Source organism: Hippoglossus stenolepis, chromosome 2, assembly GCF_022539355.2.
Source record: "Hippoglossus stenolepis isolate QCI-W04-F060 chromosome 2, HSTE1.2, whole genome shotgun sequence".
Taxonomy (NCBI): Eukaryota; Metazoa; Chordata; class Actinopteri; order Pleuronectiformes; family Pleuronectidae; genus Hippoglossus; species Hippoglossus stenolepis.
In genome coordinates, this window is record NC_061484.1 from 10,541,034 (window position 1) to 10,557,660 (window position 16,627).

The following is a 16,627-nucleotide window of genomic DNA, read 5'->3' on the forward strand; positions in this document are numbered from 1 at the left end:
TACATTTTGATGGTTTCTATCATTTAAGGTAGTTCTTATCACACTTAAACATCATGATTGACAGCTGGGACTGACTCACGATTGGTCGAGTGTGTGTATCAGTGGTACCTCGATACCGCAGCTCCATCCCTGATCGTTACTGCACAGACTCTGGCGCCAAGTGGGCAAGATGGCAGCGTTCGTATCTGAGAAATTTTGGCTTAATTTCAGTGCAGACACATCATCCATCTTTGTATATAGTCTATGATCAAGACCAAAATGTTTGTGATTGATTTATGGTGAAGACATTCATGTTCTTACTCAGGATGAATTTTAATGTCTTTTCATCCAGTACAATCATTAGAGCAATATTTCTATTCATCAAATACCTGCAAAATGCTCAACAGTTCTCCGATCCTCAACTGTAGCATATCTTTCAGTGCAAATTAGCAAATGGCTAACAGGCTAAACTAAGATGGTGAACAAGGAAAACATTAACAGCAGGTTTCATTTTTTAATAAAATAATTTGAGGTACTGAGTAACATTTTTAATCTTTGTTGGACACAAACATGATGGAAGTGATGCACAGTCAGTACTGCAGAGTCATGCCCCACAGGTCAGCAGACATTAAGGGATCGTCTGAGTAAACACAGTGAATAAGGAGAAGCACTGGCGGCAAACTGACTATTATGTACAGGCAGGGAAGGCAAAAACCCACAGGCACTAATTAAAAGAAATGTCTCAACTGGGCTGTGGGGCATTCATGTCTGTGCCGAAATAAAAACTGTGTGTGCCAGTAAGAGAGGGGGTGCAGTGTTTTTTTGATGTTCAGCCACTGGAGCTTTGGCTAGAAATGAATCTTGAAATGAAACTTTTTCTTTACAGTGTCAATGCTACCAAGTACTTTTAACTGAGCTTTGAGGTACCATTGCTCCAGTGCATTCACTTTTCTGTAGAAGTTCTGTAGCAAAAGAATCAACTATAATAAGACGTTCAATATAAAAGTTTTTATTCGTTCTTTGGTTAAAAAAAAAAAAAAGTATGGAAGAAAAGGAAGAAAGACACTGAGATAAAATGAGTTTTCTGATCAATATGCAACAAAAGCAAAAAGTTTCATTCAAAACTGCAACATATGGCGTGTTAGAATATACTGACACTGACACAAACTGCGGGTGTTGAAGTGATACATTCACAAGTGAAAAGATAAGAAAGGTTAAGTAATGTATAATAAATAACACACTGGCTACTCTTAGCTAAAAAGCATGGAGTTAATAAAAGAGGTGAAGAAGAGTGGTTTCCAACATATGGGTCGGGGGGTAAGGTGTCACAAGATAAATGTGAGGGGTTACAAGATGAACAACTTGAGAGGAAAGCTAATAATAACAGATTGAAGTTGCACTTAGTTCGTCTGTCATTCTGATTTACAGGATATTTTACTTCTTGAGGATTATTATAAAAATAAATCAAGAAAAGTCATTGATTGGTAGAACAGACATTAGCATCTGGTGATAAGAGTTTGTAAATAGGCATTCGTTTCTTCAAAGTATTCAAAAGCCAGGCTGGGAGCCACTGAGATAGAGAAAAAGCACTGTACATAAAAAGTTACTCTGAAACTTGTTTTATTCAATAAAAAGTAATATATTGTTTTTCTGATTTCTCATTTCAAACCCAAGCCACACTGCAGCTTCTATGTGGGAAGTTTAGAGGGATAGTTCACCCAAAAATGATAATTCACTCATTATCTACTCACCACTGTGCCGATGGGAAGGGTGGGTGATGTGTTTGAGTCCACAAAACACCTTTGGAGTTTCAGGGGTAAACAGCGTAGCAGCCAAATACAAAGATAACAGATATTAGGGACTTATCTTCAGGCGTGAAAAAAACTACAGAAAAAAATAACAACATGCCTCCATACTGCTCTTGTGGTTTCATCCAAGTGTCCGCTAGCCTCGACTTGAAACGGCGTCATTTACACCAAGTTTTAAGCCTAAATGTCCATTGGTATCTTCCAACGAGGTGCCTTCAGGGACCGTCGGAAATGATAACGTCCGCTAGCTTAGCCTCTTCGGTCGGACTTTTAGGGGTTAAACATGGTGTCAATGACCTCGTTTCCAGTCGAATATGAATGTCGGGGGCTTCTGAAAACTCGTATGACACCTCACGAGCAGTATGGAGACATGCTATGAATGTTTTTAGTTTTTTTTACGTCTGAAGTTAGTCCCTAATATCTTCATCGGTATTTACACTGTTTACTCCCGAAACTCCAACACTTCACCCACCCCATCCAGTGATGTGAAATTATGCTGGACAGTTGAAATGTTACCATCAGTCATTTCTAAACATGTTACAGGAAATAATGCATTTCTGGAACCTTTTTTTGTTTAGGAAAATTTCCTAATAAGGAATTTATTTAAAATATCAATTGGGACAAATCTGATCAAATGTTTAATAAAAATAATGGAATTATTTGAAGGACCAGACTGTGGTCAAGGGGATGTGCGTTGGATGCAATAATTAAAACAAAAGCTGCTAGCTGACTTTACAAGAGTTATCACTACATCTAACCCTCTCTCGTAAGAGAAAGATGAAATAGTGGCGAGAGAAACATACAAGGAAAAGCATCTATCCTCAATCAGCCTCAAGTCCATCTGCTCTGCCTTTTTCCCCTCTTCTCCTGCTTTCTGTTTTATTCCTTCCCTCTCATCCATAGCCCCACGTGATCACAGCTTTGTCTATCTTCCATCTCCCTCATCTGTATCTCCCCACCCCATCACAGCTCGTCCCGTGCGCTCCAGTTCTCCAGTTCTGACTGCAGCACGTCAGAGTTCTGGGCCTCGAAGCTCAGCTCCTCCTGCTCCTGAGTTTTCCTCGACTTGGCTCGATCCCAGTCAGTTGTGACCGTTTCGTTGTCCCAAACCACAGAAGTTTCCGTGTCGCTGATGTAGCCAGGTTCTCCAGTGTAGTGGGTCGGATAGACCAGGAGAGGCTCGGCAGAAAAGGCGTGCAGGTCCCGACTCTCAAAGTGTCCCATGTACTCTGAACTGATGAGTGAAACAAAGATTAGGTAAACAAGCGTGCTACAGGCCAGAAGCAAAAAGAAAAGGCAGATGAGAGGGAACAGAGAGAAGATGAAGGGTAGCAGAGGGAGTTATACTCACACTGGATGTTTGTCATACATGACAGGGAGGAACTCATCGACAGGGAGCATCTTGGTCAGAGGATCGGCCATGAGGAGCTTCTGAGCTCCTTGTAATGACAACAGGTAACCGAGCGTCCAGTAGGAGTAGTCAGCCTCCACCAGATTGTGTATGTTGGGTACAGACTTCTCCGAATGGTCCACCTGCATGCGCTTCCGTCCGATGTAACTGTATGAGAAAGTGAGAGCAAAGGAAATAAGATGGTTAAATATCACGAGCACAAAAATGATTTAAAAACTGTCAAACAGTATTTATAAGCCTATTATCCCTCCCTACTATACTTTTCAATCTATTAACTATAGAGCTAATCCTTTTGAAGGTTGCAGGGTGGGGGTGGGGGTGGGGGTGGGGGTGGGGGTGGGGGGCTGGAGCCAATGGAGCGAGTGGTTGTGTTGTTGATGTTTCTAACACGCGACAAAGATGCAAAAATGAAAAAACAACAACAAAAGAATACAAATATCTGAGGATGAGACGAGGCCGGTGTCAGTGCGTTGTAAACAAATACGTGATCTCTGCAGGCGAATGAATACGATACATCCTGTCTCTGCCTCTGTCCCCCCCCTCACCTGAGCACGCCACAGATTACTGTGTTGTGAACGTGTCTGAGCGGAGAATCACCTGCTGCGTTGTTCATGATCCAAGTCTAGACCCAATTGTGGGGACACCCTCCAAAGTTCATGTCTGCAAACGGCTTTAGAGATGTTAGGGTGTTCTCGGAGGTGTTCTCGGAGGAGAGGAGTCTTCAACAGGTTGGTGAAGAAAGAGAGGGACGCCCCTGCTCTGATCATTTGGTAGCTTGTTTCACCACAGATGAGAAAGGTCTGGACTGTGACACCACACGATATTACTTGGAGGAACTCAGTGGCCCTGAAGGAGCATAAGCCCGTATGATTGAGTTCAAGCAGATAGGTGCAGACCCAGAAGTTGAAAGTGTAGACAAACATCAGTGACTTGAATTTGATTCATGTGTAGCTGATTGATTGCAGACGAGACCTGCCGCCGCATTTTGGACCATCTGTCAGGGTTTCACTGTGCGTGAACGGAGGCCTGCCAGAGGGGTGTCGCAGTAATCAAGGCGAGGGATAACCATGGGCTGCTGGGCGGCATACTGAGTCAGGTGAGGCCTGATTTATCTTGTGTTGTATTGTGAAAGGTGACACGACCAGGAGGACAGATGCAATGTGGTGAGAGAGGGATAACTGGTCATCCAACATGACACAAAGGAGACACTGATTGGTTGGGAGGGAGCATTCCTTCATCCATGTTAGTATGTCTGAGAGGAGAGCAGAGACTTCGTGCCGAGACTGTGGGGTCATCCGGCAGGAATGACAGGTGTAGTTGAGTCGTCTGTGCAGCAGTGATATGAGAAGCCATGGGAGCGGATAATTGGACCCAGGGAAGTTGTGTATATATTGCAGAGGGAAGGAGCCCATTTTTAGCCTCAGATTGCGGCTAGTGGTGCATGTGGCAGAATGTTAAACTCAGTGAAGTTTCCTTTAAATCAAAGCCCTCTTTAGAATTCAAAGTTTACTTCTCCAACTTCGAGACTTTGATCCACACCAATCTGCAAACCAATCAATGTCAAGTATAGATAGACGCAGCCTGCTTAGGTGATGACGACAGGATGTACATATATCAAAAACAAGTCTCAGTTACTAAATTACAATGTAAAAACCCCAAACTAACCGGATCCAATGTGAACGATGTCGCAAAGACATGAACATTGGTTCAGACTTTGGTCTGTGCACTTTCAGCTGTTAAATTAAATAAATTATCTATTGCTGACATTTCAATACAAAAGATGAGGAAATAGTTTCATGTCCATCCAAGTTTTAAAGTGCTCAAACTGTCTGTCCTCTAACATACAGAAAATCCACCGGACTCCAACTTCCTGGAACGAGTCCTCCCACCTTGTTCCTCTATTTCAGTGGCTCTCTGTCTGTGAATGTGAAACTGCTGGAGCTAAGCTTTTAGCAGTGGGACGTTAAGGCGCATTATTTCCAGTAGTGTTTTGAGCCTGTGAACAGCGGCGTCTGAGATATCATGTGTGACAGATGGACGGATTTCACTGGGGATGATAATCCTCTCTGTTTACTACATCGTGTTTTTCCCTCCCGCTCACTAAAGCGTGACTCACATGAGATCCCAGTCCAGCTTGTGTGTCGTCACCTCCTCCAGGAGAGTCTGGAGACGACGTTTGAAGAATACCTCGAAGCGGAGGTCGTCCTCGATGACCAGGGAAATCTGCAGGCCACGGTCCACGATCTACAACACACACACTTATGGATTTAGAGCATTATAGTGCTGCTGAGACGCTGGTGAGCCTGATTATACAATAGTGTGATTAAGCATAAGTAAGATGCAAAAGCTGCCAAAATTCTTTACTGGTATAATAACATTTGGACTCTTTTGATCGGAATAATTACAAATCGAGAAGTAATGGTAACAACATTGTACACTTTGTGTTCATTAGGGACATCTTCCCTGAAAAATAGCACAGTCAAACTACAAAGAGAAAACATTTCATTTGAAGAGACAGCTGCTTCAAAACATATTTCACAAAAGACTAGTGCAGTTATTAAAAGATAAATAAAACAAGGTGCCTTTCCTCACACAAACTGAGTTACTGTGCCTTTCACTAGTAAACGTTATCTTCCATGTACAGGTAAACCTGGAGGCCTGGACGTGTGCGAGAGAGTCTCACCTCTTTCCAGATGTTGTAGTGAGAGAGGAAACAACCCAGTTCACCCTTGGTGAGAGGTCGACCATGATAAGGGTCTTTATAGCCTGGAAGCATCTTAATCCCCATAGACTCGATCTCCGACAAGTTCAGAGCTCTGAGAGAAAGAGGAGATTAGAGATGGAAACAATAAATTATATAAATGGGAATGTGTGTTTCTGAAAACAGGCTGCACGATAATGTACAAATATAAGAAAGGCCACGCAGGTGTTGAGAAGATATGATTGAATATGTAAAACATGGCACACCCTACATAAACATTAGAATATTTCCCCCCCGAGTCGAGGTACATCTATGTGTTCAGGGAATCTTTAAAAGACAACACGCACCCTGCTACTGTTCACCTGGTTGTTTGTCTCAGTCCTGCCTCCCTACATCAATCTACACGGCGTGCTGCAGAGGCACAAATCAGGAAGACACAGGCAGTGGGGGAGAAACAAGATGAGAAACGTACTTGCCATCCACAGCAGCGACAACCTTACAGCTGAGCTCCTGCTCGTACAGAGTTCTTAGCATGCGCTCACGACGGTCAGATCTCTGCACCAGATTTATCATGAACACCTGGGTGCAAAGAGAAACGCAAGATCTCATACGTGTGCTTCGGTTATTGTGTGTGTGTGTGTGTGTGTGTGTGTGTGTGTGTGTGTGTGTGTGTGTGTGTGTGTGTGTGTGTGTGTGTGTGTGTGTGTGTGTGTGTGTGTGTGTACCTCATCAAAGCCCATCTTGTTAGGCTGCTTGGGAGGAAGAGACAGGAAGCTGGAGTGCTCCAGTGGAGGATTTTTCACTTTCAAAGAAAAAAAAAGGGAGGCGGTCACAAAGAGAATGTAAAATTTGTTTCCCAAACTGTGGTGCAGGGAACAACTGGGAGCTCCCGAAAAATGAACTGTACACTAACTTCTACTTTCATTTTAGTGTGTTCGTAGAGAGTGTACAGATGGGGGAACAATTTATAAAAAAATTAAATTGTTGAACTTAACTTTAAATTAAACAAATGAGTTGAAATAAAAATACAAACAAATGCAGGTGCTTCCATTTAAGGCAAAAGACGTCGCTGTAGGGCTGCAAATAATTATTATTTTCATTATTGATGAATCATTTTCTCGATTATTAGTACAGGTTCAAGGTTCAAAGTTGACGTATTTGAATGTTTCTTTCTTTCTGACCCAGCTCAAAACCTGCAGACATTCAGTTTGCTGTGGAACAAAGAAAAGCCTCAAACACTCAAACAAAGTGTGACCAGCAAATGATGGGGAAAAGATTCATCATTTATCAAGATTTAATGACTTTAAGAAGTTAGATTTTTAATACATTCATTAAAATAAAATAAAACATGGCTTCACTTTGTCATTGAAAGTACAATGGTGGGTAAATATGGCAGTTTTATCCATTTAAAGTGAATAGTGTATGATCCCTTCAATAGAAGCATTAATGATAATAAACACTAACACCATCTTCATTTCTATATGTTGTTTTTTCCTTTAACTAATCTGTATATAATAATAATAATAATAATAATAATAATAACAATAAAACAGTGGTATATACTCTTTAGTATTACTGTTTAGATTAGAGTTTTGTTATTATTATTATTATTATTATTATTACACATCCTGTAATCCATACAGTAAAACAATAATATAATAAAAGAGTATATACAGCTGTATTAATTGTTGTGACTCTGTAAAATTGGCAACACATTACAGCACAACATAACATTACTAGAGAAAGATTGTTGGGATAACAATGGATGAATTAAATCAGTGATCAGGTTTAATCACAGTCTTGTGTGTGTTCGCTATAATCTCACAGTCATTCTGGTCCTTCTGTGCCCCCTTTGACATCTTGACTCACCCATGACCTCGAGCTGCGTGTGCAAGAAGCTCTCCGCCTCGTCCTGCAGGGTCGCAAGGGAGCGCACCGGCACCGGGAAGTACCCATATGTTTCTTTGTTGCACACATACATCTGCACATCTGAGACCAGAGGGAAGAAAGGCACAAAATGCTTACACATACACAGCTTGGCATTTTCACAAAGTCGTTAAATAATAATCCCTCCAGATGTCCCTCCCGCATTCGTCTCACCCGCCATGCGAGCTGAGAAGGCAAAGACGATGACATCATCGAGGGCCCAGCTGTACTCCGGATGCGGCGGGTAAAACGCCAGCTGACGGGAGGCCTCTTTCCGGAGGTCCACCAGGTAGGTAGAGTGGACCATGGGCACATCGAAACAGCCGCGACGCTCCTGCTTACGGATCGGCATGTAGGCCGGTGTACGCTTGTAGTAACCCTGCAGGTTAGAGGAGGAACACCGACATACAGTATAGTCGTGATGTATATAGTTTCCACATGAAATGAAAAAAAAACAAAAAACAGCTGCCAGGGGAACCTCTTTTGAGGGATTTGACTTGATGGAGCAAATTGGCTGCTCAAAGTCCATCAGTCCACTGTATGTCAGTTTGAAACTCCTTGTTTTGCTTCTTAATGAATTGAGTTGACAGTAATATTGATCGATAAAGACACTTCTTCCCTATTGGCCCTATTAACTGTCAACAAGGAATATTTTCTGTGGAGGAATCAGAGGCAGACTCATGCTGGATGTTGGTTTATTTTGTGCTGGAGGACAAGATGATGTCCATGTGTCGACTATGATTTGAAAAGAAGCAAAAGCCGAGTACTTGAAGGCATCGTGCCCAAACAGAAATAGATCACAGACGGCATGAGAGTGACACATCAGATATGCAAGTTTGATTAATCTGCATATTCCAGGTAATATTTTACACTTTCAAACAAAGCATACATCAACTTTTTGTTGTTGATTTTTTACGATCTATGAGACAGACATCAATTAAAAGATTTTGCTGCAACTCTGTTAACCCCTGAAACTCCAAAAGTGTTTTGTGGACTCAAACACTTCATCCATCGGTATAGTGGTGAGTCGATAATAGGTGAATTTTCATTTTTGGTGAACTATCCCTTTAATACAGATATAAATTTCATTTTGGACTTAATGTGGGTTGATTATTTGCCCAGAATAAGCAGTTTATACAGACATTGTCATACAGACATGAAGAAGGCTGCACTTGGTTAATAACCTTTAGTCTGTTGGTTCAGTTTATGTGTTACAGTAAAACAATATGTTGTAAAAAACATTATTACGCTTTGTAATGTTGGATGTACAGCTGTTGTTTCCCTACAGCTGTACTAATATGCAGCCCGAAAAATGTTCTTTCTCTATGTACTGCATTTATATCTTTGTTTGCCATCTGGCTGACAGAAGTGTTCCTACATTACTCAAAGCAAATACATACACTACATCCTCAGTGAATCAGCTCCTCCTCTCTAAACCTGGCGCAGCAGATATGCACATTCTGTGCGCTGTACATAAATGTGGGAAACAGGTGTAAGTGGTGAACATGTCTGCAGTACCTGTGAAGTCATGCCGCACCAGAAGTTGGAGTAGGCAGCTCTGGACTCCAACATGGGAGCCACAATGGTCTTGTTCTCCATCATCATTTTCCACAACACATCCTGATTGGTGAGCAGGTTGTCACAGTCAGCAACCTGCACACACAAGAGAAGGGCACAATATCGATGACAATCAGCACACAAGCGCAGACAAAATGTCACCCGCTGACACCGAATGATTGATTGAGCCACAGCAACATGTATTTGATCACAGTGGAAGTGTGAGCACGAGCAGCTCCTCTCTGCTCCTCTCAGCTCCTCTCAGCTCCTTCAACATCCCTAACCAGCAGACAGCACTACACCTGGCTGTGTTCTGAATAAATGCTACTCCGCGTTTCGAGGAGAACAGTTTTGTCAAAGGCAGGACTTGACATTTAAACCCTGTGTGTGTGAGGGCATGTGTTTGCCGCAGTGTAATAATAAAGCTAATAAAGGTGGCTCCCCAGCAAACTGAATTTCCTTTAGCAATAATATCTGTCCACTGAATTCAATACGGCCAATTTAAAGCTGAGGTCACTCTGACAAATATCATTCAACTGACATTTCATACCGACCGAACTGGGTTTTTTTGTTTTCTTGTTTTTCCAGAGCCTGACCATGTATTAGATATGGACTTATCCCAGATATACAGTTAGTAATTAATGTCGGCCAATAAGTAACATGAAAAAGAAAAATAAGTTTGAGGTTTTACACCACTGTGAGTGGTCAAAGCTCTTTAATGTTAAAATTAAGGATAAAATGTTGTTCCTGTAAAAACAATTAGGAAATTGTATATTGTATAAAATACCAATTAGCTCATTGGTTATCTATTTGTATTATAACATTTTATAATAATTAATTAACATTATTATTATTATTATTATCTCCAGCTCCCCCAGCAACCCTCAAAGGATAAGAGGTAAAGATAATGAATGGGTGGATGGATTCATATTATAATATAATAATAATGTTTATAAAATATTATACAATATAATTTATTATAAAATAACAAATAAAATACATTTCAATAAAAGCATTTATTTTTTACTAAAATATATCAGAAATAATACTGATAACAATGTTATATTGTTGTTACCACTGTCGCATTACACTGTTACAACAGTTAGATAATTGGATAAATGGATTGCTTACATGCTATTATTTAACTTCAGTCATCCAAACAACAAATCAGCATAATACATGAAATTTTAATTAGTAACTCATTTTGTCACTTCAATTTTTCTTCGTAAAAACTTGAGCGTGTGTTTCAGATTCTCAACGTATACCGATGAACAGCTATCAGCAGATGCAGTCGATGGATCAGTATTTAAAATGCTGTGAAGCTTACTCCACTCGTCTGCACACACATCTGATGCGGAGTCACAGACATCATCGCTGAGAGCACATAGCAAGAAGAGTGGATGACAACATACCAGGAAGTAGTCGGCCCAGATCTCGCGGGCGGTGTCCAGCCCGGCCTGACGGAGCTTCATCACATGTTCATAGCGGAGATTATTCCAGTGCTTAGGCCCCACCTCATCCTCAAAGGCACTAAGACAAGCACAGACCACTTAGAAAAATGTCATCACACCCACACGGACACACTCAGACTCACACGGACACACTCAGACTTACACGGACACACTCAGACTCACACGGACACACTCAGACTTACACGGACACACTCAGACTCACACGGACACACTCAGACTCACAGTCACAGTACCTGGGTTCATCTTCAGGTCTCCACTCCACATAGTGATAGTAATTCTGCACCTTGATGAGCCAGTCTCTCAGGATGGCTGTGGTGTTATCTATGTTGTGATCTGTCGCCACCCTGTGGGAGAAGAATGAGACAGAAAAAAAGAGAATCACGTCTCACTGTGCACCTTGATCTGCAGCACCACCGACTGGCTGAGACAAATCCACTGTTACTTGTACGCTAGCGGCAGATATATAGATCAAATCTGTGGTGTTTAATATTACAGCTGTGATGTTACAGGAATACACGGATTCAACACGAGGAGAAAATACTGATCCTGACCCTGATACCGGAAACATCAAAATATAAAATTCTTTGTAGTGTTGATTTTAAAATTCCACTTTAATTCATTTCAATTTTGAGCACCGCTGCAGTCTCAGGGTATGATCGTGCCTTTTTTATGAATATCTGCCGACAGTTTTATTCTGCCACTCAAATGGTATTCTCACAGCAGGAGTCCCATTGTTTTCTGGTCCACATTCATTTATAGCAGTGAGCTTATGTCTCTACAGAAATAGTAACACAAACAAAGTGATGTGTATATACTTATACAGACATATTTAAAATGAGGGTGAAAAGTAAAACAAACACTAACAGCAGATCAGTTTAGCATTAAAATATGTTTTTCAATCATTATTCCCAGATCACTATATTCGAATAGATCCAATCACATCGTACATATTTTTGTTTAAACAACAAATTAACAGCACTGGCTGAAACAGAAGTTCAAACACTGACATATTGTCACATTATAAAGCAGTTGTGGTGGAAATGTTGCCAAAACCTGCCTGGTTACACATCCAGAAGAGCAGCATTAGCATTCATCTGGGGTTTCTGGCCAAAATCTTCTGCTGTCTGGTGCTGGGCAGAAACAGCAGGTTTATCAGACAGATTCTTTTTTCTTTTTTTTTTTTACAGAAAGTAGCTGCCTACTCCTGAGAACAAAACGGATGAGGAGTGTGAAATATGGGAGCTGGTTAACTTGTGATGGAAGAAGTTTCAGGACACCCAGATGTTTTGAGCAGAAGATTTCATTGAAGCCCGGCTGAGAATAAAGACGAGCGGTACTAGAACACTGTTTAATGTTAGCCCAATTCTGAAGGTTATCTTCTCTGCAGGTGTATCTAAACACATAGAGAACTTAATACATGTCCAAATAAGGAGATTCGTCATGGTAGCGGAGCACCCATCAGTGCAAAAGGGAATTCTATTAGGAACCACATTATAAACAATAAATCCCCAAAGTCACCTTGTGTTTTTTCTTTCCCAAGAGACGACCATGTACCTTGTAACTCTGTTATGACTGTTTACTCACTCTCTCTCAACCGGAGGCTCGGTTTATCATATCCATTACGAGCGTCTGGTCTGTGCTACGACCTTGATTGCTATGGCAACTGCCATTTGGGACTGGTCCAGCTGGACCCTATCAGTGTCTGCACAGCCATCCTAGAGTCATACCAGGATCTACCACTTTTAGGGCCTACATCTAAGGGACCTGTGAAAACAAATGCAACCTGAAGAGAAAGAGAAGGAGAGATTCCCCTCACAGACGGCAGAGCAGGCGCATCACTAGGAGTGATCAATCTTTTACATTGCACATAGTCATTTAATCCATTGCCAATATAAATAATACTGAGTAATGAAGCTTTAGAGATAAGTGCACCAACACCTGGATAAGACATCATCCATCCGTCCATCTATAGATATCTACTATCTACAACAGTGCAGTGTTGAATTTGTTGCAATTTGGACAAGTGATAGGTTCAATTTTATTTAAACTTTGAGGTGACCAGCCCTCAGTAGCAGCAGCGACTGTGACGTTGATTACAACAACAGCTCGTTCACCACTAACGCAACAACAACCGAATCTCCAGTTCAGTCTTCTGGGTACAGAGTCAAGCTTTTTGAATAAACAGATGAACAGCTGTTTGTGCAGCAGCAGCGGTGCAGCTTCAGGGTTCTGCAGAGCCAGTCTTTACTTCCCGCAGTGAATTACTGCAGGTCACATTTCCAGTTGCAGAGAGATATAGCTGCAACCAGCATTACCAAACAGCCTATTCCAAACAGACAGGTTACGGAGGCACACTGCACGTTCAACATATAATCAAAATGAAATTCCAGGCGATAATGAAAAGAGATGTTCCGATACCAGCATCGTAAATACTGATACTGCTGGAAATACAGAGTCGGGCTTCAGCGGGTAGGGAAATACATGTACCAATCCGATACCACATTTTGAAAGCATATTAATTTCACTCAGATGAAACTGCAACTTCCATTTCCCAGAAAGCACTTCTTCTTCTAGAGAGGCGAAGCAGAAGTGATTTCTGGTGGTGTAGCATCAACCGGAGCTGGCTAAAATGTCAGCAATTTGGTAAAATTTCACACTGGAAAGTCCCAAACGGAAAAAAGAAACACATTGTTGGGTATCCCTAGATGTATTTATTTATGTCATTTTTCAGTTATGATTGTCAAACTAGATAATAAAAGAAGTTCTGTATAATTCATTCTCTGTATATGTTTGTTTTTCAAAGGGTTTGACCTGAGCCAGGCCAAACAACAATGAGAGCAATCGTCACTTCCATTCAGGCTTCGTAGCATACAGCTGTTAAAATACATTATACAAGTTATTCTTCTTTAAAAATGCACTGGTATAAAATCGGTGTTTGGTATCGGCCGATAAGCAAAGTCCAGGTATCGTAGTCGGGCAAGAGAAAAATGCTATCGGAACATCTCCAATAATGAATCATGGTGCCAGTGTTATATTGATTTACTCTCCTTTTGCTTTTCATTCTCGGAGGGCCTCGTTGCCATTAGAGCAGATATGCACATCAACACCATCAGGCGTGCACAGAGAAATCAGACAATGGGGGCTGAGAAGAGGAGGAGCGGCGTTCGACTGCTGTCTGTGTTATCACAACAAATCTCAGTGTGTGTCGGTGAGGGAGGGGCAGACGCGCAGACAGGCCGAGAGAGAGAGCAAAGGAATGTGTAAATATGAGAGAAATGGATTCACTGAAACCCCTGTCATGTAGTGAGTGACAGTCGGCGTGCCGCGCCTGTTAGTTTCCCATCTGTCCGCGGCGCTTAACACAGCAGTGCCGTCCCCGCACCTGCATGTGACCGACTTCTCTCTCTCTCTCTCTCTCTCTCTCTCTCCACCTGTCCAACTTTCCCTTCCCATCTGACTGCTGTGAAGTTTGCAATGAAAAGAGGAAGTGGATAAAAAAATCTGGGACATTTGCATTGCTGGCAATAGAACAATGCCTGGCAGGCATGAGACTGTGAAAAGAAGCACACGACACACGGGGACGATTTATGAATTAATAACATCCATCCTGCATGCCCCTGCAGAGCACACGCTCACCATAATGCAGTTCACCTGCATGTCGTGTGTTGCAGCTTGTCAAGCACTCCATCTTATCTTGTCACGCTCATAAGTGCAGGTATCAACTGGTGGTCGGCCAGCAGCTCAGTTTATGTCTTTCATGCTGCATTTCAAAACTTTCTTCTTTTTTTTTCACCAGCTCCTCCATGAGGGAAGAGATGTGCTGCAGATGTAAGCAACCACACAGAAAACTGGGCCCGGGCTGCCACATGGCCACAGTTCAGGGTCTCACACGCACACACACAGACGGAATTTCTGGCACAGGTGTGAGGGGAAAAAAGCTCAACATCGAGGCTGGTTTGTTGAAAGAGACACACGAATGCTTGGAAGCCTCATTTTACCACTGAAAGAGTTCAGCTAAAAAATGTTATGAATTACAGCAATTGATCAATTCATGTCACTGAATATTTAAAATGTTTAATCTGAAACTCACATAAACTGAATTAGGCACTGAACTCCGGATAATCTACATTCTCCGGAGGAACTGTATGTGAGAACACACACAAGTGAGAGGCGCCGGACTTTCTCCAGAGTTTCTCCTGTCAGCCCCTGAGTAAAAAGTCTGGATAATGTCCGAATGAGCCCATGTGAGAAAACGGATCACGTGAGCCATCCCACTAGCTTGCTGAAAGTGCAAAACTGAAAAAAAAATGTCTAACACAATACAAGCATGAAAAGAAAATGCATCTGAGTGGCCAATCTGCTGCAGCGTTGTTCGTGTGTGAAAGTCCAGAGAAAGTCTAGACCACGTTGTCCGGACATTCATGAAAGAGCTTATAAATCCCTTTAAGCACAACTGTACTATTTTGTCTCTGTCTGTCCTGGCTCACCGGGTTGCTATGAAATACAATCCTGCAGCTCTGAATGCTGGAGAAAAGATTAACATAATCTTTAAAATACATCTGGAGCCCAAACATCAAAAAAGAGAAGAGGAAGCGAGCAGTGCTGGATAGAGGAGTGATCAGGAAGGCTGGGGGGGGCTGGGTGACAGTGAAACAGCCCTGAGGTGCAGGATGGTTAAGTTCTGCAGAGGCTGATAATTGGCAGCTTCACACACACAGTTTATTTGCACCTGGATTGTCCCAGATTTTGACAGCTCGGGTGGTTCAAAACTTTTATTCTAAGAACAAACAATACAGCTTTTGTTTCCTGCGAAGACATGGAAGTTGAAGAGGGAGGGGGAATAAGGGGGAGAAAAGGAGGGAGAGGATCTGTGACTGAATGGAACTTTTTTAATGGGGGCACCACTCTGCTGCAGCAGCCCGCCCCTCTGCCGGGGCCAAGTCCATGAGACGCCCCGGTGCGCGCACGGAGCCACGCTGCTCTGACTTCCACTCATTGTCACTTTGACTTTTAACTGTGGAAATAAAGCGACCATGCGTTCACACACACATCACAGCGGCCCAACATGGCCTCAACCCACTAGTTTAAATCCGACAAGGGCTTGACGCGTCTTGCGTGCGTCTTCCATGACGCTAAACCACACGTTGTGCTGCGTAAGCGTCCTTTGAATATTTAAAAATAGGCTATTATTAAATAAGTTTTGACACGAATGATGTTCCATGTGATGACACAGTATTCATTGGTAATTGAGGCTTGAGGCTTGACACTCACCACAGCGCAATGCGGTCCTTCGGGTAGTTGAGGCGCTCGACGGCACCGAGGACCAGCGGCAGGGAGTGCGCCGAGTTGCGGCACACGAGCGCGATGACGACCCGGGGAGCGAGGAGCGGGGACTCGGGGCTCCAGCGCTCCTCGGGGAAATATCCCCGGCTCGGGCCCGGCAGGAGAACGAACAGCAGGGCGGGCAGCAGCGAGGTGACCCGGGGCATGGCAAGGAGGGAGCGGACACTCGCTGTGCGTACGCGGCGCTGGGGATGTGGAGGCTGAGGGGTCCCGCTGTTGTGTTACGCCGACGGTGGATACATGGCGGAGGAGCAGGCGGAATTAAAGGGCAGGTCCCGGCTGTTTGTTCTTAAAGAGGGACCCAACATGGTGCTCTCACATAGACAGAAGCAGGAGCAGGGCGTCCTCTCTGTGCCACGTTCACATGACACGCATCATGTCCGGCCGCTCACACAACATTAGGCTCATTTCATTTTACATATAGAACAGT

General features: G+C 42.7%; 1 protein-coding gene across 2 annotated transcripts; it reads right to left on the reverse strand.

Moving 5' to 3' along the window:
- Positions 1–972: 972 nt before the first annotated feature.
- colgalt1b (collagen beta(1-O)galactosyltransferase 1b) lies at positions 973–16,627 on the reverse strand. Of its 2 annotated transcripts, XM_035175182.2 has the most exons (13): positions 16,126–16,260; positions 12,439–12,618; positions 11,088–11,198; positions 10,795–10,912; positions 9,344–9,478; positions 8,000–8,204; positions 7,769–7,888; positions 6,625–6,701; positions 6,372–6,478; positions 5,882–6,014; positions 5,315–5,442; positions 3,139–3,345; positions 973–3,021 (listed from the first exon to the last, which is right to left on the reverse strand). In XM_035175182.2, exons 4-13 carry the CDS (start codon positions 10,852–10,854, stop codon positions 2,751–2,753), a joined length of 1,443 nt encoding a protein of 480 aa, XP_035031073.1. In that variant the 5' UTR covers positions 10,855–10,912; positions 11,088–11,198; positions 12,439–12,618; positions 16,126–16,260; the 3' UTR covers positions 973–2,750. The 2 variants fall into 2 exon arrangements, with proteins under 2 accessions (XP_035031073.1, XP_035031064.1); XM_035175173.2 differs by lacking the exon at positions 12,439–12,618 and having other exon boundaries at positions 16,126–16,627.